The 26,630-nt window shown below is 34.7% G+C and overlaps 1 protein-coding gene and 1 long non-coding RNA gene across 6 annotated transcripts in view; one reads left to right on the top strand and one right to left on the bottom strand.

The window, feature by feature from the left end:
• ORC3 (origin recognition complex subunit 3) overlaps positions 1-26,630 on the top strand; it is a 74,248-nt gene that overhangs the window by 36,146 nt on the left and 11,472 nt on the right. For 4 of the 5 annotated variants that reach the window (XM_037842853.1, XM_037842854.1, XM_037842851.1 and 1 more), the window contains 4 exons: positions 3,127-3,260; positions 3,751-3,814; positions 13,455-13,571; positions 14,452-14,531. In XM_037842853.1, coding sequence (XP_037698781.1) covers positions 3,127-3,260; positions 3,751-3,814; positions 13,455-13,571; positions 14,452-14,531 — 395 coding nt within the window. The remainder of the gene's footprint in view (positions 1-3,126; positions 3,261-3,750; positions 3,815-13,454; positions 13,572-14,451; positions 14,532-26,630) is intronic. The other variant, XM_037842852.1, reaches the window with a different exon arrangement.
• On the bottom strand, positions 12-25,461 carry LOC119539354. Its single transcript, XR_005217858.1, has 4 exons — positions 25,425-25,461; positions 13,032-13,193; positions 645-680; positions 12-185 (listed from the first exon to the last, which is right to left on the bottom strand). It is a non-coding gene; the product is annotated as an uncharacterized LOC119539354 (long non-coding RNA).

Raw genomic sequence — 26,630 nt, 5'->3', positions numbered from 1 at the left:
TTTACCTTGCAGCAGAATGTAGAGAATGTATTAATTTGGATACCAATAGTAGGAAAAAGACCTCAATCCATTCTGGGGATTCTTAACCATTTTGTTGCAGGAGGAACCATTTTTCATTTTCACTGGGATTTCTTGAAGTGCTAGAAGCCAATTCATGGGCTTAGCTTCAGAACATTTGCTCTAATCTAAAAAAAAGAAGATCATATTCCCCAGTTGCTTAAAAGTTAATATTATTTCCTTTTCTTGGCAACTACCTAAATTATCTTAGCAAAATATAGTTATTGTGAACACACGTCAGTTGTCAAATTCATTAAAACCTATATATTGGTAACCTTCAGTGCAAAAGTGAAATATGATATAATACCTCATGGTTGTGCCATTCTTCAAATATTATAAATTATTTCTCGTTTGTATTCTTCCTTCACATAAAACGCTGTTGTGGTTTTTTTATGGCTAAAATATGTCCCCTTTTTTTCAACTTTGATTCTTTAAAAAGGGTATTTTAAAGCAGGAAAACATGATTTATCTTAGCAAAATGTGAAATTAAATGATATTCAGGTCTAATAACTTCCTAAATTACTTCTCTCCTTTATTTCATTCATTCATTCATTAATTCATTCATTTATGTACTCATAAATACTTACCAAGGGCCTACTGTGAGCCAGGCACTGTGATGGGCCCTGGAGATAAAAAGGAAAAATAAATCTCAGCTTCAGAATGTTCATTGTCCAGTGAAGGAGGCAGAAGAGTAAATCTACAATTACAATTCTGTGTAGTCAGTACTATGAAAGAAACATGCCTGTGAGTTCTGTAGGAGGATGGAAGTGTATTCTGTGGAATCAGAGTGATTGAGGTCTCAGTTGGAAGAGCCCTCCAGGCAAGACAACAGTAAAGGCAGGGAGCTGTAATATAAGGCTGTTGCAGTCATCTGGACAGGATGTGAAAAGGGCCTAAACAAAGGAAATGATGGGGGCCTAGGGAGGAGGAAATACATTTGAAGATTAGGTAGAATTGACAGAACCTGGTGACTAAGTGGATGATAGGATGTGTAAGAGAGGCGTGAAGGTGACACACAAGTTTTAGTGTGCCAGATGTATTGGAGGTTGGAACAATTTATTAAGTGTATATGTTAATATAAAGCAAAGAGCAAGTTTGTTGTGAGAAAAGGGTAAGTTTCTTTGGCATATAATTCATTTAGGAGTATGTTAGATATAAAGATTTGGAGGTTAGGAGGAAGATTTGGGCTAGAAATAGATAATAGAATTTATCATTAAAAGGTGGTGGTTGAACTCATGAGATGAGGATGGGATAAATGTAGAACTCTAAGGCATGCTGACATTTAAGAGTGAGCAGAAGAAAAAAAAGTTAACAGAATGAAGCCAATAGAAAGCGGAAGATCACGTACAAAGTCAGGGGAAGAAAGAGTTTTAGGAAATAGAAACCGTACTCTCAAATACCATTGAGAAAGTGAGTAAAGAAAAGGACATTTAACCAAGTTACTGAATCCCTCTGGGTCCCAGTGTTTTCATCTGTAAAATAAGGGGGTCAGATTAGATGATTTTAAAGGTTCCTGATAATTTACTAAGCACCTCTTTTGGACTAGGCTCTTTGCTAAGAATTTACATTATTTCATTAATGTGTATTATTCTCAGTTTTGCACATGATTTGGTCAAGGTCACACTGATAATAAATGGCAGGGCCTTTAAACCCTATTCTTCCCGTTTCTCTAATGGTCAGTGGAAAATATTTGTAAGCCTAATTTCTACAGGAAGTATAACAGGGCATATAGACATTCTGTTTAATGTATATGCTCAATCCCCTCATTGGCATGATATTTTAATCAATTTGTTAGTTGACCCAGATATTGAAAACACACTTGGAAAAAGTAAGGTGTTACTGGGTTCTTGTCCTCTTTATAGCTCCACTATAACTCATGTGACTTCCTTCCATTCCTCCTCCCCAGCAAGTCCCTTAACCAGTTTGGTTCTTACTTCTCTGATGATTAAAATGTTGGCATAAATATTAACACTTCAGTATAGTTGGGAAATACAGATACGAAACAAAATTATGTTAATATGCACAAAAATAATTTAACACTTGACTTGAACAGTTGCTTGCTTTTTTTCTCTGTTGCCAAGTTAGGTTGGCTCTTTGCCTTAAAGCCTTGGGAATGGACTATTTTGGAGGATTTCCTCTGGTCTTGGGTATCTAGTACTCAGCTATAAAGTCTCAGAAATTCATTATCATTTCACCCAGGAATGATCAAGTTCTAGATTCCTTATTCATGCCAACCAGATACTTTAAGACTGATATATAACCTAGCATTTTCATTTATTAATTTGTGATGAGGAAATGCCACTTTTCACTGGCCAGAATGTATACATTCACTATTTAGGAAACTGTCTTTCTAGTCCCAAGGTATCTGGAAAACCAAACTGGTCATGAGTAGGTCACTTAGAATCAAAGTGTTTAACATTTGGATAGTCTCATGAGAGATATAGTGCAAGTAGTGTTAGAATCTGGAAAATCATCCTCCTTCCACTATGAAGACCACAGCAGTCTAGTTAGTAGGATACTGTAGATACCAGATACTGTACCATGTTTTCTTCCATGGAATAAAATTGAATCTAAAAAGAAAAATTTTCTTTAGCTGTCCCCTCATTTTTCATTATTCTTTTTTATCATTAGTCAAAATTTCTACCATTATGGCATGTTTATTTATTGTAGCAGACCAGTTTTTATGTTTGGGATTTCACATTTTACATTGCTATTTCTTTGGAATACTTGGGCATCTGGTGAACCCTTAGATGATACCCTAGTCCCATCCACACCACATATACAAGTATCTTAAGAGAATTGCTTGTACAGATAGCTAATATGTTTAGTTTCCTTAGTTCATGTTGCAGAGAGTACCATTTTCTGATCTTGTCCACAAAATTGGAACCCAAAAATATTGGAGCATAAAGCCATTTATATGTTGTTTACACTGTTATTGTGATATTAAATATATTAGTGCCATAAATTATTTTGTTCTTAAAAAAAAAAAACTTAAAATTGAGCAGACACAGAGCAAAAGATTTACTGCCAAAATATAACAGATATATTTAATCTTCATATTTCTTTCAGCTTTCTCTGTTAGAGCATTTCTATTCCCAGCCCCTCAGTGTTCTATGCTGTAATCTCCCAGAGGCCAAGAGAAGAATAAGTTTTTTAACAGATAATCAGTGTGAAAACATCAGACGTCTTCCATCTTTTAGAAGGTAAAAGGGGAAGTATATATTTAGCTACATCTTATGGTAGAGTTTGGAGTGAAATAAGGCATTGTACATCCAGTTATTTTTGAGATAGGGAAGAGTAACATTGCTTACTCTTTTCGTTTTGTTTTGCACAATATAAAACCCTCCCATTTTTAATTGTGGGATTTCTTTGTTGGGTTTGAAAATAAAGACAGATGTTTTTACAAAGGGACATAATTTCCAAGTTTGTCAGAATTAATTTTCAGAAATAACATTTCTTGTTTCTTGGGTTTATGGCCTTTGTTTATGATTAGACTTCTAAAGTATGAGTGTAGCTGATTTTTAAAGTTAAAAATTGCCATTGCACTGATTGTCACCTTGAATTTATTTTTGAGAAGTAATTAAAGAATGTGGCCATCATTCTAGGAAAAATAGTTTTTTATTCCCACATGCTATTAAAATATTCAGAATGTTTAATTTTCTCTTTTTGTATATGGAATGGTGAAAATTTTAGGTATGTGGAAAAGCAAGCTTCAGAAAAGCAGGTTGCATTATTGACCAATGAAAAAATTTTAAAGGTAGGAATGTGAATATGTCTACTTCACTTTTTTTTTCTTCTTCATGAAAAAGAATATGCACATAATATTTATTGAGTTAATTTTATAAAACATATCTGTTCATCCTGATATGCTTTTGCACAATGAAGAACTAGATTGTGGTAGTCAATTTGGAATGTACATGTTATTAGTGACACAAAACTTCAGCTCATCTAAAAGATAAGACTCTTATGGAGAACAAATATTAAATAGAACACTGGGTTTCACCTGTGGTCTGTTTTGAAAGCACTTTTAGATCTCAACTTTCTTTCAACAAAGCAGTTTTGGAATCTGCAGGCAGTCTCATTTTAATGTTCTTTTAAAGACTGTCATGTATAACAGTACATAGAAGCCTTACATCTTAGGCACCTATTGCTAAGTGATTATTGATTTAAAAAATAATATTCCAGGAAAGATGTAATGAGCTTAGACAATTTTGAGTTAGGCATACAGCATAGGGGTATCAAAGAAGGAATTTTTTTTCTTTCTTGAGTATATAATACTTGGACATGGTACAAAATTAAAAAGACAAAAATAATATACAGGAAAAGGCTTCCTCCCACCTCTCTTCTCCAATTACCCAGTAACCCTCTCAGAATACAGTCAATATTATTAGTTTCTTATCATTTTAGAGATACTCTGTGCATATACATATAATTAGATATATTTTGGGGGCTTTCCTCCTTTTTTACAGACACTAAGGATATTATGCACGCTGTTATGCATGCTATTCTGCACCTTGTTTTGTTTTGCACTTCATCTTGGAAATCATTCCATATGCAGACTAAAGAGAGCCATAGTATTCTGCTGAATGAATGTACCTTCATTTTATTTAACATGTCCCTTACTGATAGACATTTAGAAACTGTAATGTCACATTTATTTTCATATTCCTCATATCTTTCTTAGGAAGAAGTTGTTAGAAAATTGAAATAAAATTAGGATAAATTTGAAGTTAAGCCCTAGTGGTAGGTGTGAGTTTTGCTGATACATGCTATTTTCAAATTTTGAACAAATGAAAGTAAGTTTCTAGAGGGCATGTATTCCATGTAGTTCTTACTTATTTACCTCCTTATTTACTTAAATACTGAGAATGGCTTTTATTAAACAACTGGGCCATAATTTAAAATCACTTCTAGATTGGCGTCAATAATCATTTTAATAATCTCTGTAATCTTTTCAGAGCAGTTTAAGACGCCCTCAAACCAATGCAGGTTATTTTGGTAGAGAGGAAATTTAAGAACCAGTGGAAAAGAATGTGTGCATGTTTACTGAGTCTTTTAAGATTAGATAGATTAGCTCTCTCCTGAGTTAGCTAGTTGCCAAGTACATTTCCTGCTAGAAATTTCTGTCACAGTGTATTTTCAGAAGTCAGGAATAGAATTTTCAAGAGTGCCTTTAACCACTGAGATGACAAACGGAGAGAAGGTCTGGGCTAGTCTATTATAGAAATATTCTGATGTTTATCTCTGCTTTTCATTGACTTTCTGTGTATTTCCTAAGCATTTATTTACACTGTACTTGTTCTTATTGCACTTATCAGCCCTGTCTGTTATTATCTTTGCCTAAGTCATGATAGGTCTGACAAGAGACAAGATTGACACAAGACAGGTATTGATTTGGGGATTTTATATTTGATTTTATATTTTGTCATATAAGGGCATATTTTCTTGAGACTTAAACAGTGAGGAATATGAAGGAAGACAAAGATTTGTACCCTTACCCTGAAAAAGTTATCTGCACGTTACCTGTTGCTAACTTCAAAGAAAGGAAGAAATCTATGAAGAAATCATTGGGAATTTTATTCTCCTTTGGTAGAATACTTAATCATTGTGTCTGTTGATTTTTCTGGTTTGGAGTCAAAATATCTTTGAATATTTTATTTTCATTATAATGCATCTCTTTTTATAGTTTTGTAAAAATGCATGATAATCAGTAATATGGTACTGCATGGTATGGTGGAAAATACCCAATCTTGAACAAAGAAATCTTGCCTTTGAACTCCAGCTACTCACTAGCCATGTGTACTTAGGAAAATCACTTACTCTTTAAGTTTCAGTTACCTTATCTATAAAATGGAATAGTAATTCCTACTATGATTTGCTCATAGGTTATTGTTTAAAGTGTGTTTAGGGAGTGAGAATGATATAGCAATAAAACTTTTATAAATGTAAATCATAAAAACTGTTACTGTTATCTGTTTTTCACTATTGTTACTGTTAATGTATTTTTCACTATGATAAAAAATAAGATCTCAATGTGAAGTTAGATATTTGTAACATATACAATGTATATCTTAAAATATATAATATATAATAGTATATAGATTATATAGTTACACAGACATGCCTACCATTAAGAGTTTATCATTTTACACCCATTTTATGTACTTGAATTTCTAAGAGAAATCTGCACTCTTCATAATCCACTGTTTCTGTCCTAAAAATCTGCTTTGCTCCCTACCTTGATGAGCTAGACCAGTGATTCTCAAATTTAAGCATCCATCAGAATCACCCAGAGGGCTTGTTGAAACACAGATTTCTGGGTTTTATTCACAGAGTTTCTGATTTCCTAGGTCTGGACTGGGGCCCAAGAATTTGCATTTCTAACAGGGTTTCAGGTGAAGCTTTTGCTGTTGATTTGTAGACCACTCTTTGAGAACCAACAAACTAGATGACTCCCAGGAAGGAAACGCTGTTTCCCTTTAGCTCTTAAGTGTAGAACTAATCTGTTATATTACAAAAATGATTCATTTCAGTTATCCTCTGACTGGACTCAAGATGTAAAAAATAACTTTCAACTCCCTTAAAACCATGAACCCATTAGTTTCATAGACACTGCTTGAAAACTTTATGCCGGCTTTGTATATAATAAACTTCAGGTTTGAGTTTTTTAATACTGGATTTTTAAATTTAAAAAATTCTGCTTACTGAACAGTGTACATTTTTAGAAGATTCATTAGGAAGTCCACACGAAGGTGGGACATTAAAAAGCCATATGACGAAAACCCATTTTCATGTACATTTTCTCATTTCTGAGTACTCTGTCCCCTGAACAGTTGTATAGTGCAACTGGGTACATTACCCTAAAAGTATACTCTGGCAATGTGACAATCACATTCTTCTAAGTTTAAACATAATAAGCTTCGCATGAGCTCCCATAAATTCAAACTTCTGTGACTTTATAGCTTTCCTAAAGCCTGTAATAAAGGTTTATCCAAATAATCTTTAAGGTTCCTTTTGGCTCTAGAATGCTATTATTTTATCTACTTTTCATTAAACAGATTAGTAATAATGTTTTATGACTGGTTAAATCATTTCGAGTCCTCATTAAAAATTTATTTTAGTCCCATCAGCTAATGGAAGATAGATTAGTTATTATGTTAGATATTTGTAGGTTTTAGCCAAAATAGCAGGATCAATGACTGGATATATTTTTGCCCTATAGTGTTGCTTTGTAATCAAGCTTTTTTTTTTTGACCTTTAAAAACTTAAATTTGTTAAAATATATTTCATGACAAATTGAGCTGTCAAAAATTACAAAGATGGAATTTTTATTATTGCTTGTGCCTGAATTTTGTTTCCAGTCAGACATTAAGAAGCGCTTTGAGAGAAGATTGTGGCCTCACATCATAATTGCATAATTGTCATTATTATTTAATAATAAAAAACCCTAGGCCTTGGAATAGTAGAAAGATTATTTTAATAGTGAAAAAGTCTTCTTTTTATACCCCATAAGCAAGTGTTTGGGGAAGGATTGGGGAATAGTTACAACTTCTGCCAATTATTTGGTAGCTTATGTGCATAATCTCATGAGAAACAGCTACCACGTAAGTTACATGTTTTTATCCCTTTGAGGAGAGTAACAAAAAGACTAAGTAGCTTGCGTGTGTAAAATGTCACAATAGAAAGTGTAGGATCTGGTATTAATACCCAGAACTGATGTCAAAGCCCAAATACTTTATACACCACTTTATTGAAGAATTCATACAAGCTGACAAAAAGATGCCTTAGGTTCTTTGTTAGTGTTCAAGAAGTCAGAAATGGGGCCATCAAATATTGTGGCAAGTTAATAGTAAAGCTAATTTGTGGTAGGTTTAGCATTTTAGGTTAGGTAGCCATGTTCAGCCGCCACGTGCCATGCGCAGTACGTGCTGCTGCTTCAGTTAAAGAAAGGGGAACAAGTCCCCTCTGCCCCGCCAAAATATACAGTTATGTCATCCTATATTTGTGTATACACACACACACATTTTATTTTCAAGAGACTTTTTTGAAAAGGACCATTTTATTCTTGTGCTCTCTCTACCAACCACGTTACCAGTATTGATTTGCTAGTCATGTTGATCTGTCTAGTCAAGAAGAGGTTACATTGTGCTCAGGATATTAAATAAATGAGTGAATCCATATATTTTATTTGAGTCATTTAAATATTTTTATTTAAATCTTTGTAAAGATGTTTGACATTTTCAAACTAAGTTTGAAGGGTTAAACCTCCTGTTATGTAGAAAATTTAGATTCCATCCCTTGCAGATGACAGGTTTATTATCCTGTCTTGTATAATTAATGTTTCATGCCCCTATGCATATTTGCCCAACTAGATTTTAAATCCATTGAGAATGGGAAGTAAGTCTTGACCTTCTTAGAATTGTAATATATTACTTTTTGGTCCTGTTAACCCTGTTTTCCTTACTGTTTCTCCTTATGGCAATGGGAATGTTTACCCTATTCTTGCCCTTCCTTTGTGTATTGGAAACAGATAACTTTTTCTAAGTTTCACAGATAGAGGGGAATTTTGTATTAGGACTGACCACACCTATAATTGATTTTGATGGGACTCAGTGCCCTTGTTTTAAAATGAAGAACTATAGTCAAGAGAAATGAAGTGAAATGTCTGAGATCACAGAGCAATTTAGTGGCACAGCAAGGATTTCATCTATCCCTTCTGTATGCTTATCATGGTGATTCATGAGCAAAAGGCACAAAATTGGTTCATGAGTTTAGTAAAGACTTGCTTTTCACCTTTGCTTCTGTTCTGGTTTGCTAATGCTGCCGTTATACAAAATACCAGAAACAGATTGGCTTTTGTAAAGGGGATTTATTAAGTTGCAAATTTACAGTTCTAAGGCCATAAAAGTGTCCCAACTAAGGCATCAATAAGAGGATACCTTCACTGAAGAAAGGCCAATGACGTCCGGAACACCTCTGTCAGCTGAGAAGGCACATGGCTGGCATCTGCTGGTCCCAGGTTCTGGTTCAGTTCCTCTCTTAGCTCCTGTGTGTCCTTAGATTAGCATCTCCAAACATCCTTCTGTCCACATTTCAAGCCTCTCTGAGCAACTCTGTCAGCTCTGAACTGTGTCTCCAAAAGTCTCTCTCAGCTGCCCTTGGGGTGTTTTGTCCTCTCTTACCTTCTCCAGAGCAAATTCTTGGCCAGCATCTCAAAGCATCAGCAAGCATCTGTGCCTGGAGCTCTTTTTAAAGGACTCCAGTAAACTAATCAAGACGTGCCCTGAATGGGTGGGGCCAAATATCTATGGAAACTTTCAATCAAAAAGATTAATCAATCTGCCCCCACAAGATTACATTAAAGAATATGGCTTTTTCTGGGGGGCATAATATATGCAAACCAGCACATGTTCCATCTCTTCTTTGTGGTGTTTTGTTTTTGTTTTTATTTTTGTTTTTGTTTTTGTTTTTGTTTTTTTACAGACTTAAAGGGCAGGAGGAGGGAAAGGATCTATTAGAAAAAATAATAAATTAATAAATAGAAAAGAGGAAAGAAGGAAAACAACTGGAGCTTACTAGATGTGATAAAATGAGCTAGACATTAGCCTAGTGTGTCAGGAATTGGCAATTTAAATCCAAACCCTTTAAGTGCTTCTTCTGATCTGAGCTGTGCAGTCTAAACTGTAGGACTAAAGAGAGCTGGGAAAAAGCTGTGGACTGGTGCTCTTTTAGGTAGCTGCAGTGTAGTGAGTCAAGCCTGGGAAACACTGCCAGTCAAAATTTCTCTCTAATGAGAAAAATGATCATTAGTTAGATCAAGAGGATACATAAGAAAATGCTGAAATATGCATGTTCTTGGACAGCTGATAACCTCTTAATCCTAAAATTCAAGTTAGGTCTCTTTTACCAGCTTTTAATAATAGTGAATTGAAAAGAAAGAAATTACAAAAACTTACAGTTTTTACTTTCTTTAAATCTAATGTCACTGTTCACCCCTGTACATGCAATTCTAGATGCAAAAGTGATAGTTATGGAAATTAAAAGAGAAATAAATACAAAAACCAAAGCATCATAGCAAATGTATTTCTGCCTAATCATTTTTTCTTTACCTATATTCATTTCAGTTTTATGTAATCTGATTTCTCCTCCAAAGAAAGCAGCTATGTCACTGATGGTAGGGACTGTCATATAAGTAAACAATAAATGAATGATTTTTGAATGAATCATGGACAGGATTGATGTGGTTGAAGATGAGTGATTTAAGATGATGTATTACATCTTGACTGGCAACTACAGCCTAATATAAAGGTGTATTTAGGTTTATACTATGTATTAAAAATCTGAACCAATATTTACAAATAGAGAAATTTTATATTACAGATTCAGAATATTGGGTTTTTTTGAAAAACTAGGAAATCTAAATCACATCTGGCAAGACAATAAGCAGTTTTCCCTTAAGTTAGAAGAGCGACTGTTGGCCTCCATTTATTAATACACTAATTTATTCAACAAATATTTTTTGAATGCTTCCTCTATGCCCAGTATTAGTCTAGGTGACGAGAATACAAGAGTGAAAAAAACAGACAGAAACCTCATGGAGCTTACATTCTGTTGGGGAGATAAGCAATAAATAAGATAGGTAAAATGTTCACTATGTTAATGATAGGTGCTAAGGAAAAACAATGAAACAGAGAAGGGGAATATGAAGTTCCATGTGCCTGGGTGGGGTTGAAATTTTAAATAAGGGTCTCACTGAGTTGAAAATCAAAGACCTCAAAGAAGTTACGAAGCTTGCCATGCAAGAGTTTAGAGGAAGAGTACTCCAAGCAGAGGAGACAGCCAAGTGTTTAGGACCTGAGGTTGGAGCATGTCTTGCATGTTTGAGGAAGAGTGAGGAAGCTGCTGTGTATTTGCTCTGTTTTTCTTATAGCAGAGAATTATTTCTCTTCTCATATCTTGATCAAAAATCAAAAGACCAGAGGTCTTCATGTTTTAAGACAAACAGAAGGATGTTTCTTTCGGAGATAATCAATATTCCTAGGTAAAGTGTATCTCTGTTGGAAAGAATTCTCCTAAGCACAATTATGAAATAAAATAGAGAACTATGACTGATGTACAAAAAAGATACCTGAGGAAAAACTTAGTGAGTGAGGTTAAAAATGAATTAATATTTCTACAGGCTTTTTTTGCATGTGCATAGTGTGATGCTGCTGTAATATATTAAGTGGCCAATTTCTCAGCTATCGAGACCTTTTACAAGTTTTGAATTTATAAAATAGCATCTATAAAGTGCCTCAGGACTTATTGTCCTGGAGAAGTAAAGGCAGATATGCCTCAGAAAGGCAGAGAACTTACAGGATAGGTTATGTGAAAAAATTAGTCATTTGGGATCTTTTCTGTTGCAGTTGATAGCACCGATATAAATACCAGTGGAATCTTATGTGGAGATTTAAGTTCTAAAGTCAGCACGTAAGGCAAAGATTAGAGATGGTCAAAATTACTCTTGAAAATCCCTTAGAAAAGTACAGTTCAATAGACCTTCTCTCATTAAATCCAGCATACCCAGTTGTTCTGTCTTTGTTTTCTTTCTCTGCATTGGAACGAGACTTTGTTTCCTTAATTGAGCTTCAGATGAGATGAAATAGTCTGCCATGTTATATGAAAAGCAAACAAATGAAAGTATCCTGTTTTTAAACCCTATAACTCTACTTAGCACAGAGACATAATCACACAGTGAGAAGTATGAAGGGACTAAGACCACCTGGGAGAAAAATACACTTACATGCTTCATCTCACACTTCCTCTAGGGCTTATAGATCATTGAGTGGTACAGTGTGCAATATTGTCCATAATATGTAAAATATTTATTTTCTCTCATCCAAGTAAATTCAATGAACATATCATTGAATTCTACTGCATCACCCAGTTACTTGAACATACAGTTATTCCACAAAGCAAAAGTAAATAGGCAGTGCAAGTAGCTTGAATGGCATGCAGTATATTCAGTAATGGATTCCTTTTTCTCCAGAATATTCCCCATTTAAAAACTGTTTAGGCACACATCAATGCAATCTCTATGCTATAACTTATAGTGAAAATAGAATTAAAGCTCTCCCAGTGGTGATTAAAGTAACTTTCAATTATGGCTACTTATGTTATGAGAGGAGACCAGATTTCTGAATTACCAGCCAATTCAAATAATGGGAGGAAAAACATTTTGGTACTAAAAGCTTTTCTTTTATTTGCCCTATGCTTTCAGGTAATGACCCATAGATTGCTGACCAAGGAATTGATTTCTAAGTCAGGGTTTAGGAAAAATATATCAGATTTGCTGCTTTATATAGGTTAGATTTGCTTGAATTTATTGGTATTTGAGGAGTTATATTCTGCACAATTGAATGATAAAACTAATAGGTATCTGCAAGGTATTACTGAAAAAAAAAAGACACAGTCCAGTAGTTAAAGTCCTTTATTTGACTTTTTAGAGAAGAAATAATTGAAGATCTTGCCATGGATCATAATCCTCTTAAAATGTTAGAGAAATAAGTAGTTATAAAAGATATTGAAGTCTGAAAAACATTTAATAAGATATAATGTTGAAAATCACTTCTAAAACTATTTCAGAATGCTCTAGAAAGCATAATACTCCCTGCTCCCAACCCACCAAAAAAAAACAAAACCCAAACAACTTACTAGTCATCCCATAGGTGTCTTAAGACACTATCCTCCATATCATACTTGATGAATTCTAAATTATAAAGCTTATTGCCTTCAGATTTCTCTTTTTTTTTTTTTACTTTTTTTTCCCCTTAATCAGTAAAGTGAATAAAGCCAGAAATGAGGTTTTCCAACATGAGGCAGAGATCTATCAGAATCACTGTGGTGTTTCTTCATTTGTCCTCACTTTTTCCCCTCCAAACAGAACTCATGCAGTACCTTAGGAAATGCATACACATGAGCAGAACGTCACCTACTGTTAATCACATTGCTTCTGGGCCTCCTGGTGAGCTCTTCACCCTCCTGGTGCCTGTGAGGTGGAGGACCATGGACTTCCTTCAGTGTGGCACAGGACAGGCATCCAGGGAGGTGGTCTTGGGTACACTTGTATTGTGGGGGTCCAAGGTATTGTAGCAATGCTGAAGATATGAAGAGATTAAATTGCCATGTTAATTCTCATGTATGTAAAAATCACTAGACTTGACATTAAATCAGAAATAGCCAGACTTACTTCTGGATTTTGTGTGTCTTACAAAGTCTCATGAATTAAGCAGGCTAATTTGTAATTCTGAATCTTCTCTCTTGTCAGTTTTCCAGAAACTATACATAACCATGAAGTAGATTTTATTATTCTTTTAATTACTGACTTACATATTAATAATATATTCTGGGATTTTTAGGAAGAAACACAGTCATTACTAGAAAATTTGCATGTTTACCATACAAATTACTTCCTGGTTTTGAGATGTCTTCATAAATTCACCGCTTCTCTTCCCAAGTACCCATTGGGTCGACAGGTAACCAAAGCTCTCCCTCATTTGAAATCTATGAAGTAGGAATATTTGTAGTTTCTTCTTTGATTTCTGTAGTGTTAAAGATACCAGAATTTGAAATGGATCCAAATCTTGGCAATGAGAATATAATCTAAATCCATTTCATCTGTAGGCATTACTGGTAATTGAGATAGTATTTTTTGTTCTGAAGACCATGGCTAGAAACAACTACAATTCTATTGTTGCTTCTCCAACAGTGTATTTGTGCTAAGGTATTTTAACTGTCCTTCTTTAACACTACTTTGTTTTGTTCCCTATACTGAGAGATCTACCCTCCACCCTTATAAGACTGGAAAAAGGAATCTGTTTGAGAATGTTTAACTGTTAGCTTTGCATTGCACCAAGAACCAAAATAGAAACAGTGCTTCTGCTCCTTGCAAAATTATGGTCAGGTGGCCCTTATGTCATAATGTAAACCTTTTGAACCATTTGTAGAGTTGATGTTAACAGAAGAATTCTGTTATCCTGAGTCTTTGCATCCTTAACTCAGTTTTGGAGGGCAAATAGAAATATATGAATGACTTGTTTTTGAGGTTGTTTCTGCCATTGAACCTTCTTTTTTATAATCATATTATCACTTTTAATTCGTCATTTTTTAATCACAAAGAAATGGCCAGTGATATCAGCCAGTCCCAATGTAGTTTCATTTTGCTTTTACGTAAATGATGTTCTTATAAAGCCTCATCCATGTGATATATGCCAAGCCTGTTGCCATCTAAAGAAACTGGTTGTTTTAATAGCATTAATTTTTTTTTCTTGGCCATATTTGGTTTTGCCAAACTAAGTAGTGTGTAAACTTAGTGCTTCACTTTTGGTTCCTCACGAATGTGCTGTTCACTTACAGATTAGAGAGCTGTACTGCACATGTTTAGAAAAGAACATATGGGATTCAGAGGAGTATGCGTCGGCCTTGCAGCTGCTGAGGTAGTTTTTTTTAATTATTTTTTTCTGTTTTATGAGCCTGCCAGTAAGTAAAACCGTCTTCCAGCACTTTGTCTGCTAGGAGTTTCATAAGACACTATGTTGTATCTAAGAATATTTGTATATATCTTGAATTTATGTTTGTAGCTTGTGTTCTTAACATAGCAACCATCCATTTCTTTGTTTCCCTTTGTTTGAACTTGTGGTTTTTAAAGTAAAGCTAGTGGTTGTTTAGTCAGATATCAGTACTGCACGAGGGAGCTTAGGTAGGGATCGTTGGAAGTCACAAGATTGACATCATGGCAGGGAAAATATCCATGGGAAGTGAGCTCATCTTGGCCTTGATTAGGAGCAACAATGAGTAGGCAGTGGCCTGTATGCCTTATCCCCACTCAAGCTATGTCCACATTGACAGTGGAGAATTCAAAAATGTGTCTGATATCATGCAGATAGGATTTCTTAGTGTTATTAGTAGATTATCAAAGATTGCTTACCATCTCTGACAGATACACCTTTCAAAGTTATAATCCTTTGTATTCCTTGGCTTTATTTTTGTATGTATGGTGAATTTTTAGTCTTCCATAAAAATAATGACCAGATGGATAATGTGAAAGAGAAATGAAGTATGAGCTAAGTTTCTGCACACAGTATTTTCCTTAGTGAAAATAAAGGCTTGTATGAAAATATAAAGCAGTGTGAGAACTGAATAGTTACTAAGTATTGGTTTCCTTGTGACTCAATAAAAGAACAGATGGGCACAATAGGAGGAAAATTCACATTGAAAGCACTTTAAATCCAGAAACTTAATAATACAAATGTTAGTGATTAGCTGGTACAGCTTAAGATAGAAAACTAATTTCAGGCTATATAGAAAAATAACTCCTTGTGGAAACTAGATTGCTACTGAAAAGTTATGTTTCACTTAATATTTTTAACTTCCAATTAGAGATTCCTATGTATTTATATGCATACCTCAACTAGAATATTTCTGAGACTTCTTTTGTTTTCTGTTCAAGTAAACATGCCTTTCCCAAACACCCAGGTGATTCTTGCTTGGTTTCCTCTTTTGACCTTCCTGGTTAGTGATTGTCTTCCTTCTCCAGCTGAGTGTTCCCAAATTCATAAATTCCCTTGTCAGGGAGGGACTTGTTCTTTTCCTCCTAAGCCTCCCTGGTACTGGCCATCTTGGGAACAGTCAAGGATCATGAATGCCAATTCCAAACTGGGGAGAGAAACATGAGCAGTAATAGTAATGGTTCAATAGTAAGCACCATTTCTTGAAGGCTTGCAGTGTGCTAGGGACTTTTTTAGGCACCTTATCCCTGTTTTCTGATCTAATACTTAGAGTTCACCGCTGTAGTAGATATCATTGTCACACTTTACAGCTGAGGAAACTGAAGCACAGATAGGATTAAATGACTTGCCAGAGATCACTCAGTTGCTGACGGAACCAGGATTCTATTCCAGGTCTGACTTCAAAACTGTAGTACCTTCCACTGTTCTTTGCCAAGATCTAAAATATGGATTCGGGATTCCAAGTAAAGCAGAAGCAATAAATAGAAAGTGAGGTTTCACTCATATTACCAAGCTGAGGTCAGAAACATAAGCCTTCAAAGCAGAGGAATGTAGAAAGCTCTGAGGATCAAATGCAGCAGCTACAAGGACAGGCAAGGGTCTGTGCAGCACAAGAGGAAAGGAATCTGGGAACTCCCAGACTCTGGAATTACCCTTTTCTCCTTTTTAGAGATTGGATGTGGACAAGAAGTCAGGGACATTTTGTAGTTTAATTATTCTTAGTAGAAATCATCAGAATTTAGGAGACCAGATATTCTCATCACTTGTCTTCAAATTTGTAAATTCAAGTCAGGAAAGAAAATAAGATTAAAATGCTCACTAAATGTTGCTTTGGAAAGAAAACTTGTTGAGTATTATTAGAAACATAGTCTTAATATAATTTCCAATTTGAATTTTTTGTAAGAAACTGCTTAAATGTAGTATTTCTCTGAAAAAATCCGATTTATCAGGAAACTGACATGTTTAAATAACTATAGATCTGCTTGATGAAATATTTTGTGACCATTAAAAAGTATTTACAAAGAATTTGTAGTAACATGATAAAAGTTTTGTTGTATTTTCATGAGTGGAAACAGACCTACAGAATTTTATAGCACAGTTGTTTTGAGGAGCATTCAAGGGTACACTTTTGAACATAGGTCATAATTTAACATGAGTGCAGTGGTTCTTTCCTCATTCAGTCAACTCCAGAATCATGAAGACCACATCCCTCTGTTGGATTAGTTAATTTTTCACTCAACCATGTATCATTATATAAGAACATAGTTAAGATGAAAAACCATTTGTGAACAGGAAGTGGTAAAAATGGTGCTAACCCAGCAGTGAGCTAGGTGAGTGCATCTGCTTTTCCCGGTCTGATACAAAATAAGACCTACTTTTCAGCTGGAGAGAATTTCTAAACAGCCATCTAGAAATCAAACACTAGACCAAGAATTTTTCAGACTTTTGAAATTCATAGAAGGGTCACCTTATAGGAACAGGAAGAATACTATACTGTCATTATCAATAGCAGTGGTTCACTAAAGCAGTGATTCTTGGTATTGGGGATAATAAAAAGTTTGCCCTCCTTCCTAGGGGAATTTGTTCTTTTCCCCCAACCCCATCAGTTAAGAATTATTCACCTAGAGTTATCCCATTTTCTTCCAAATAAGGAAACTGAGGCCACAAATCTTGAGTGACTTTTCTGCAATTGGGAGAACTAAAATTTAAATCTGAACCTTCAAAGTCCAGTGCTTTTTTTCAGACATATCCCAATTATTTGAAAGATGGCAATAAAAGGAAATTTACATGGATTAGTGGCCAGTAGCCCATGTTCAGAACATATCCAAAATTTTTGAATGAGTCAACAGAGCACATTTCTGTGGAATCAGACCGCCCCCATCCTGTGACCAATCATCTCAGCGTGGGGTGCAAGCACATAAGTGAAAGGAGCCAGTGTTTAGTCTGCTTATCCCAAGTGTAACCTTATGAGCTTGCTACAGAAACAGATTTATAAACTGAAGTTAATTGATAGCTGAAAGAATTTACTTTAAGCTGATAGAAATTATTCTAATTTCTGAGGAAGTCTTTTGACTTTAACAGTAATAAATTAGCAGGTTAGCTCAGCCTTCACTGAGTTTAAAAAACATGACCTGAGTAATAATATAAACATTTGATCACTTCAGTTTAGTTTAGAGACTGTAGAGATTTGGAAACTAAGGAACGCATTGTTTCTTGTTATGCAGATCAACCTTAGAAGATATTTAAAGATCTCATTATGAAAAAATGATAACAGAAGATGTATCAGATTTCATGATTAAAATATAATTTCTCCCTTTTGGAACAGGTATTGCCAATCCTAAATCAGCATTACATCAGGTTCTCCACAGTTATCTGTAAGTTTGTGGTGAAATCAGACAAAGAGCTGAATCATTGAAGCACAGTTTAAAGCAAAAAATGTTGAAAGTCACTGGATTTAGAGTCCTGGTTTTCAGTCTTTGGCATGCGTAAGATTGAGCTGTGGTGTGTTAAACACCTGTAGATTTCTGCCTTCCTCCCAAAGACAGTGAATCAGATAGGGATCCATGGGGAGAGGTCATCAGGAATCTACATTTAAGGAGCACTCCAGCACATTCTGGACAGATGGCCTAGGGACCACATTTTGAGAAACATTGTTCTGGGACATAAAGAATAAGAAAGCATTCAAAAAACTTGAGGAAAAAAATGAAGCCATCAAAGGAGAAAAAAAGTCCTTATCTATGCAGGAGCTAGATGGCTTTCAGGTAGTTTTCAAGTAGAAAAACTGGACTAAGATATTCTGTTAATAGTGAACAATGAGTTTTTGTCCCAATGAACAGAAATAAAGATCTGAATTTGTATTTTAATTTTATGTTCTTCTTTCCCTTTATTGAACATTTAGTGTCACTTTTCTGCTAGTAAAATGAACAGCTAGTTAATAAATATTAAACTCAGAAATAACTGATCAAATTTAACATTCAGCCTTTTGTTTCTTATGAATGTGAGGCTATACTTTTATAGTACATCAGTAAGATATGTGTATATTTTATGCTACTAAAATTGTTCCTAATCATATGGTGAAATAAAATTTATTCAATTTGACAGACAGTGATTTAGTTACAAGATTACAGACATAACCAGATGTAAATAAGCTAAGAATTTTTAAGCAATGATTTAGGCACCAAGTCATCGTGGCTTAAGAGTCAAAATTCATCCTCTCTGTTGTACTGTTAAGACCAACCTTTAAATACTTTAAATACTTCCCTAATTTCCTAAGATCTGTGAGAACTTTCTTTGAGAGTTTCAAAAGAGCAAGGTGTTCCAGAAAGGGTACCATGGCTTCCAGGTGCTCCCCAACATGAACTAATTTGAAAACCATTCATCTTAGAGAAACTGTTCTTTTACTAAGGCCTGAAGTCATGAAATTCTTTATCATTGCATGGTCATTGCCTTGTTCATACATTCAAAAAAAAAAGGATGTTTATTTAATGCCTGATTTGTGGAACCACTGATCTGTTGAGAAAGATGACCCTGTTCTGTTCCAGACACAATTTTTGCAAGTGGGAGATTCAGGCAGACAAGTAGACAGGCAATTACAGTGCAGAGTAATGACTGCTGTGATGGGTAAGGTCTGAATGCTCCATTTGTGAGTTCAAGACAGCTTCTCAGAAGTGGCATCTAATATGAAATATCGAGGCTTTGGAGGAGTTAACTGGGTGGGGTAGGGACAGGGAGCTGCAGCACGGTTTGCAGGAGGCAGTGAAAGGTTGTACGGGAGAAGTTAGATGGGGTAGAAGAGTGTTGGTAACCTCTAAAATCCCCAAGTCTTACAGATTTTAGTTTTTTCTACTTTCATTGCTTAAAATGGAATACAAGCTAGAAGGAAATGTACTTCGTCTTTCTTTGCGAATTCTCACAGATCTTAGGAAATTAGGAAGGTATTTAAAGGTTGGTCTTAACAGTATAACAGAGAGGATGAATTGTGACTCTTAAGCCATGTATAACTTGGTGCCTAAATCATTGCTTAAAAATTCTTACTGAGCTTATATGTCTGGTTATGTCTGTAATCTTGTATCTAAATCGTTAAGTAAAGGCTCTTTAACATGCTTGGCTGTATAAAGAGATGCTATCCTTATTTATGTTTATAGATTTTTTTTAAATATACCTTGGATCTGAATTACCATGAAATGGAATAGGTTCTCAGTATTATTTTTGATAAATAAAAGTTTTTAAATTATCAATTAATAATTAAATTATTAATTTTCCAGTTAAAATATATATATTGTTTTTAAAAAGTTAAATGTTATAGAATATAAAAAATGAAAGTACCCCTAAATGTGCTTTCACTAACATAGCTTTTAATTTTTTCCCTCAGATTACTGACCCTTAATAGAAAAAGGGTTTATCACTTTTATTCCAGATAGCAAAAGGAAAGCAAGAATTTTTTCTGATTTTTAACTCTTACCAATATTTTCCTCTAAATTTTGATTCTGTTTTAGCCATTTGAAGTGCAGCTATTCAGCTAAAAGGAAAATACATTCTTTGTGTATGCTTTTGGTTTCTGTTTCACTTGAAGGATCACATATGATTGCTCCGTTGTATTAGTCTGAAGATCTCTGCTAGTAGATGGTTGTTGCAGGCTTCTCCACCCCCACCCCCACCCCCTTTAACTTCTAGCCTTCATTGATGTAATACATTTGTTGATTTGGGTTTTGAATATTTTTTGAAGCTGCTTTGTAATGGTAATGTCAGTTTAGAACTTGAGGACTCTTTAGTCACATGATCTTTACATTGGCGATGGATTGACCAGTTTCTCCTTATAGCTATCTGTTCTCACAATCAGAAGTTTATATAATCAGTGCTTAACCAGAAATTATTGGCTTTCTGCATGATGAAGCAGAACACTGCATTGCCCTGCAAGGTGATTTCTTTTAATGATTACTAAATGATTCTCTTTCTCTCTCTTTTTTTTTTTGAATTTGGTTTTATTTTTATTATAGAAGAAACCAGAAGGCTAAATTCACCTCATGCACTCTGACATCTGAGCTTTCACAAAGTTCATCATTACAAGATCACTTTAATAAGAAATGGAATGTCTAACTTTAGGTTCTCATATTATTTTTTTTTACTTTCCCCACTAAATTTGTTTTACAGCCCAATCCTTTTGCTTAAGAAAAAAAGAAAAAAGGTTTTGTTTGTGTGTGTGTTAAGTAGGCAAAGCTAAGGAAGCAACTAAAATCCAATGTGTGGTTCTGTTTCTTTCTCATACCACAAACTACCAAATATGCCCATATTTCCAGTGCCTAAGAGAACTGGGTTCCTTTCTCTCTTTAAGAATTTCTTTAATGACAGCTATAAAGCTTTTCATACATTAAGTGTCACAGATCTTTTTTGAACCATTTACCTGATAGCAATATAATCACTTCTAAATCAAGTTAAGGATAAATAGCTCTTTTGAAGCAGGAATGTGACCCATTTTAGGTGTACTTTTTTTTCCTTCTCTGTAAATTAATCTAATCTTGTAGCTTTCAAACTTTTTAATTCTGATACTTTGTTTTCAATTTTATTCCCTTTCTTTTAAAACAAAATGCTAGTGGGAACCCACCAAAAATTCGGAAGTAGTCTCATTTCTTAATTCCTCTCCTCTTCTCTCTCAAAGTGATTCCAATTAGGCTTTTACAGACTCCATCAAAACTGCTTTTATCAAAGCACCAGTGACTTCCATCTCCTAAATCTAATGGTCAGTTCTCAGTCTTCATTTCCCTGTACCTGTCATCAGGGTTTGACTTCCTCTGTAATGACTTCCAAGGATCTGGACTCTCTTGGTTTTCCTCCAACCCCAGTGCATGCACCTTCTCAGTCTTCTTTGGTGGTTTCTCTTCCCCTTGACCTCCTAATGTTACAGTGCCCCAGGACTTACTCGTTTTTTTTTTTTTTTTTTTAATAATTCAATTTTATTGAGATATATTCACATACCTTACAGTCATACAAAGCATACAATCAGTTGTTCACAGTTGCACTATATAGTTGTGCATCCATCACCAAAATTAATTTTTTAACATTTTCATTACCACACACACAGAAGTAATAAGGATAAAAATTAAAGTGAAAAAGAACAATTAAAGTAAAAAAAATCACTGTGTGCTTTTTTTTTTTTTTTTTTTTGGCTCCCATTTTTCTACTCATCCATCCATACACTGGACAAAGGGGAGTGTCGTCCATATGGCTTTCCCAATCACATTGTCACCCCTCATAAACTACATTTTTATGCAATCGTCTTCAAGATTCAAGGGTTCTGAGTTGTAGTTTGATAGTTTCAATTATTTACTGCTAGCTATTCCAGTTCATTAGAACCTAAAAAGGGTTATGTATATTATGCGTAAGAGTGCCCACCGGAGTGACCTCTCTGCCATTGAAACTTATTTCATTTCCTTTCACATCCCCCTTTTGGTCAAGAAGATGTTCTCTATCCCATGATGCCGGGTTCAGATTCCTTTCTGGGGGTCATATTCCATGTTGCCAGGGGTATTTAGACCCCTGGGTGTCAGATTCCAGTGCTTACTCTTGAGCCCACACCTCTCTCCTGAGCACCAGATTTTAATATCCGTTTGCCTATTTAACATCCACACTTAATATCTGCTAGATGTTTCAAGGTTAACATGTCCAAAATTGAACTCCTGATGTTCCTCCCAAAACCTATAATCTTCCTGCATTCTCTCTGCCCTTTGAATTGATCAAGCCAAAAACTTGGGTTCTGCCTTCAAAATGTATCAAGAATCACACTATTCTTGTCACCTTCCTTCTCTGGTACCACCACAGTCCAAGTCACTGTCAAGTCTTCCCTGGAATACTGCTTCTGGTTTCCTGCCTCTCCCTTCGCCCACTACAGCTTTTTTCTCAAAACAGTAGTCAGAATAGTCCTTTAAAAATTTGTCAGATAATGTCACTCCTTTGCTCAAAACCTTCCATTGACTCACTATTTCACTCAGAGTAAAAGCCACAGGCCACACAAGGACCCTACATGATGCCTCTCTAACTTCATCTCCTACTGCTTGTTCTCCCTCTCAGCTTCAGCCACCTTAGCCTCCTTGTTCTTTCTGGAACATGCCAGACACATATCCACCATAGGGCCTTTGCACCCATTGCCAGGAAAAGCTCTTCTCCCAGATATTTGTATGGTTCATTACTGCCTCCTTCACATATTGGATCAAATGTCATTTTCTCAATGAGGCTGAACCATTTTAAAATTGAAACCTATCCACGCCACCATTACTATGTTCTTACACTGCTCAATTTTTTCCATAATATTTATCAAATTTTAACATGTATAGCATATATGGTAGATCAATAATGTTTATTGTCTGTACCCCCTTCCTCACTTAGATTGTAAGTTTCATGAAGACAGTGATTTTTGATTCACTAATGCATACCTCAGATGCCCAGAACAATGCCTGGTATGTAATAGGCATTCAAAAATATTTCTTAAATGATTGAATGGTTTCATGACTAACAAATGGGTCAAAACTCACAGTTTAAAATGCTGGTCTGTTAGCTAGATGCAATCCTTAATTTTCTATTTGAGGTACAATATATAACAAACTTTTTTGGAATGGACTGCATTTTTGGTTTTTTAATTGTTTTCAAGAAATCATGTTCAGTTAGTTTTGGTTATCCGAAGTGCTTGTTAAGAGTCTAAATGAAAAGTAACAGCACTGTTCTGGTATTACCTCTTGTCTGGGTAATACATAACTTGTTTTACGTAACTTTGAAAGCCAATCATCTACTGTTAACAGTTTGTATTTCCAGGCACAAATACATATCAAATCACACTATATATAGTGTTCTACAGATTGCATTGTTAGTTAGTTTTGTTTTTGTTGTGGCACTTGTTTTGCAGCTAATATGCTATTATGAACACTTTTTCTTGCCATGCAGTGTAGCGTAATTGTTAAGAGCATGGATGCCAAACTGGGATCTCTGTGGATTCAAATCCCAGCTTTGCCAATTAATAGCTGTGGGACTCCGAACAAGGCACTTTAAATTTTCTTATCCCTAACATGGGAGTAATAACAGTACCCACCTGAAACAGTGTTGTGGGGATCAAGTAAGGCTTGGTGCATGTATTTGCATATAATTGTTAGCTGTTGGTTATCTTTAGTATTCATATTGCCCTACCTCATTCTTTTTCATTGCTGCATAACGTCCCATGTTTTGAAGGTGTAACATTTTATTTAATTAATCCCTTATTTGACGTACATTTAGATTGTTTCTAATTCTTCACTATTACCACCAGTTCCATAGTGACTACCCAAGGATATGTGTTTGCACATTTGTGTGATTATTTCTAGAGTCTAAATCATAAACACTATTATGCAGTTGTACACTCACACCAAGGTATTGGTGTTTGATAATATCCAGCATGAACATATTATCAGTCTTAAATATTTTTTATTTTCTAGTATTTTATGATTGATGGGCCCCCACAACATACACACTTAAAATTTTTATTTTATCTGAAATTTTTTTTTATATAATACAGAAATTTTGTGTATAAAATACGTAATGTCTTTTCCCCACTAACTTGAAATGCTACCTGTGTCACATACCAAACTTCTAGGTATACCTTGATCTCTTTCTGGACCCTTATTCTCTTCTACTGACCTGTCTATTCCCATACAAGTACCATTTGATTTTAATCTCTATAGTTTATACCTTTTGATAAATTAACAGCCTACTAACACACTCAGACAATACACAGTCTTCCTTCTTTTCAGGAACAATTATTATTCCAGATAAATTTTAGAATAATTTTATTGGGTTTTAAAAAGTACCCACTGCAATTTTGTTTCAAATAGTCTTAAAATTATAGATTAATTTGGAACAAATTTCTGTCTTTACAAGATTGAATGTTAGCAACTAAAATGTCCATTTATTCAGGATTTTCATTTTTTAAATATACTTACACATTTTTAATAAAGTGTATTGCTGTGTGTTTGATAGTTTTTGTTGCCATTTTGGACATGCTGTTTCTTCCATTTCATAATTTAATATAAGCTATTGATTATATGTATATACATATGTGTATATATAAATGTATCTACATACACACCTATAGATGTCTGATATTCACACACCCTTTTACACACTCTAACACTTTTCCAATTCTCTTGGATTATATAACTTCACGGGCACATAATATGCAAACAATAAATTTCATCTTCCTTTCTCCTGTTTATATCTTAATTTATTGTGGTAACTAGATTCTACAATGATGATCAATAATAGTGATAGTGATAGTGGATATCTTTGTTGATTCTTTATATGTATATCATTTAACTGAAAGAAATTTTAATTAATGTCTTTTATTGGGTTGGTCACATTTTTTGCTCTGATCAGTCTTACCTCAAGTCTTGTTTTATTACATTAAACCAGAAAGTACTTAGGAAATAGTAATTACTGATCTTTTGCTACTCTGGAAAGAATAAGAACATAATTTTGGCTAACAATAAAAAAGGAATCGTAACTATCTGGATCCCTGGGAGTTTACATATGAGAGGTCTACCTCCTCCAGTCAATGCCGCATTAAAAGTTATGCCTAATAAAGTCTGATTACAAAATTATATGACATAATGCCTTCTCCCCCCACCCCCATCCTGAAAATGGTTAATAGGCTAGTTTTGGCCATCCTTGATATTCACGTAAACAGAAAATGGGTTAGGTCAATTATTTTGAGCTGAAAATGGATGCAAGTTATGCCTGTCTGCAGCCTGGGAAACTAATCCTCTGCCTGTTGCTGAAATGGGTTAGACCCCCTGCCAGCGTTACCTCAGCCTCTTCTCTCCTCCAAGGCAAGCCAGTGCCAGTGATTCTCTGGACACTGGAAATGCTGATCTGGTCTACTTAAGTTAGAGGTAAAGGTCAAGTATAACAGATTGTTCAAGTGTTGCTGACTTTGAGTTAACTTTCTTAACAGTTTAACTCTGTCTGGGCAATAGAAAGCCAGAAATTTTAAATAATCTCAGACATAATCTAGAATTAAATGTCTTGGCTTGTTTTCCTTTAACTTGTTAGTCGCCTTTCATTCACAGATAAAGAATACACTTTGAATAATTATTTCATTGTTATAGAAAGAGGAAGAGAGATTTTATACTTTTTCTTAAAACGGAGGAAATGTTTACTTTTTGTCCACCCCTACCAGTTTCTATATTCATTGAATGTAGAGGCTTTTTGTTTGTTTGAGCTTTAATTTTAGTTGACATAACCAGTGTAATTTCTTAGTAGTTAGTCTGCTTAGCTTTATATCCCCTTACCCTAACTTGATAAATTTCTCCCAAATTTTTTATTATGAGAAATGTCAAACATGAGATAGTTATCTTGCAGAATACTCCCACATTCTGGATTTGTCCGATTGTTTCTTCATGGTTAATATTAGTACTTTAAATCATTGTAATCTTAATGATTTAGATCCATTTGCTGAGAGTAATTTGTACACCTCTCTCATGCCACATAACAATTACTAGAGTAACCTGATTCCATTTGACTCTGTTTCTGAATATGATCTTAGTGGAGAGATCCTGTAGCTAATGGCTTTAAGAACAGGATCCTAATTCCAGATTATCTGTGTTCTATCTGCATTTGTGACAAAGATTTGTTCTCTAGCCTTGCTGAGTTACTCAACCAGTGTACCTTGTTTAAAGCAGAATTGTGTACCTTGTTTAAAGTTCAGTGGATTTACTGACTGATGGTTTATAAAGCCTATAGAAGATATAAGGCATAGTTAAAATGGTAATAATTCAAGAATGAATGTGATTCTTATATTTTTTGTCTCCTTTCAAACAAGCTTGCATTTGGCATAAATGCCATATGCTTGGCAGAAATTTCTTGTCTTATATTTACATTTAGATCAGAAGAAAGGGAAACTAGTGTTAAATGTCTCCTGTGTGATAAGGACTATGCTCAGTTCTTCACATGTGTCTTCTCATTTAATTTTTGCCTTTACCTAACTTATGAAATATGTGAATTCTTATTTTC

This window comes from Choloepus didactylus, chromosome 7 (genome assembly GCF_015220235.1).
Source record: "Choloepus didactylus isolate mChoDid1 chromosome 7, mChoDid1.pri, whole genome shotgun sequence".
In the NCBI taxonomy this organism is placed as follows: Eukaryota; Metazoa; Chordata; class Mammalia; order Pilosa; family Megalonychidae; genus Choloepus; species Choloepus didactylus.
The sequence above is the reverse complement of the archived record's forward strand: the minus strand, read 5'-3'. Positions and strand labels throughout refer to the sequence as shown.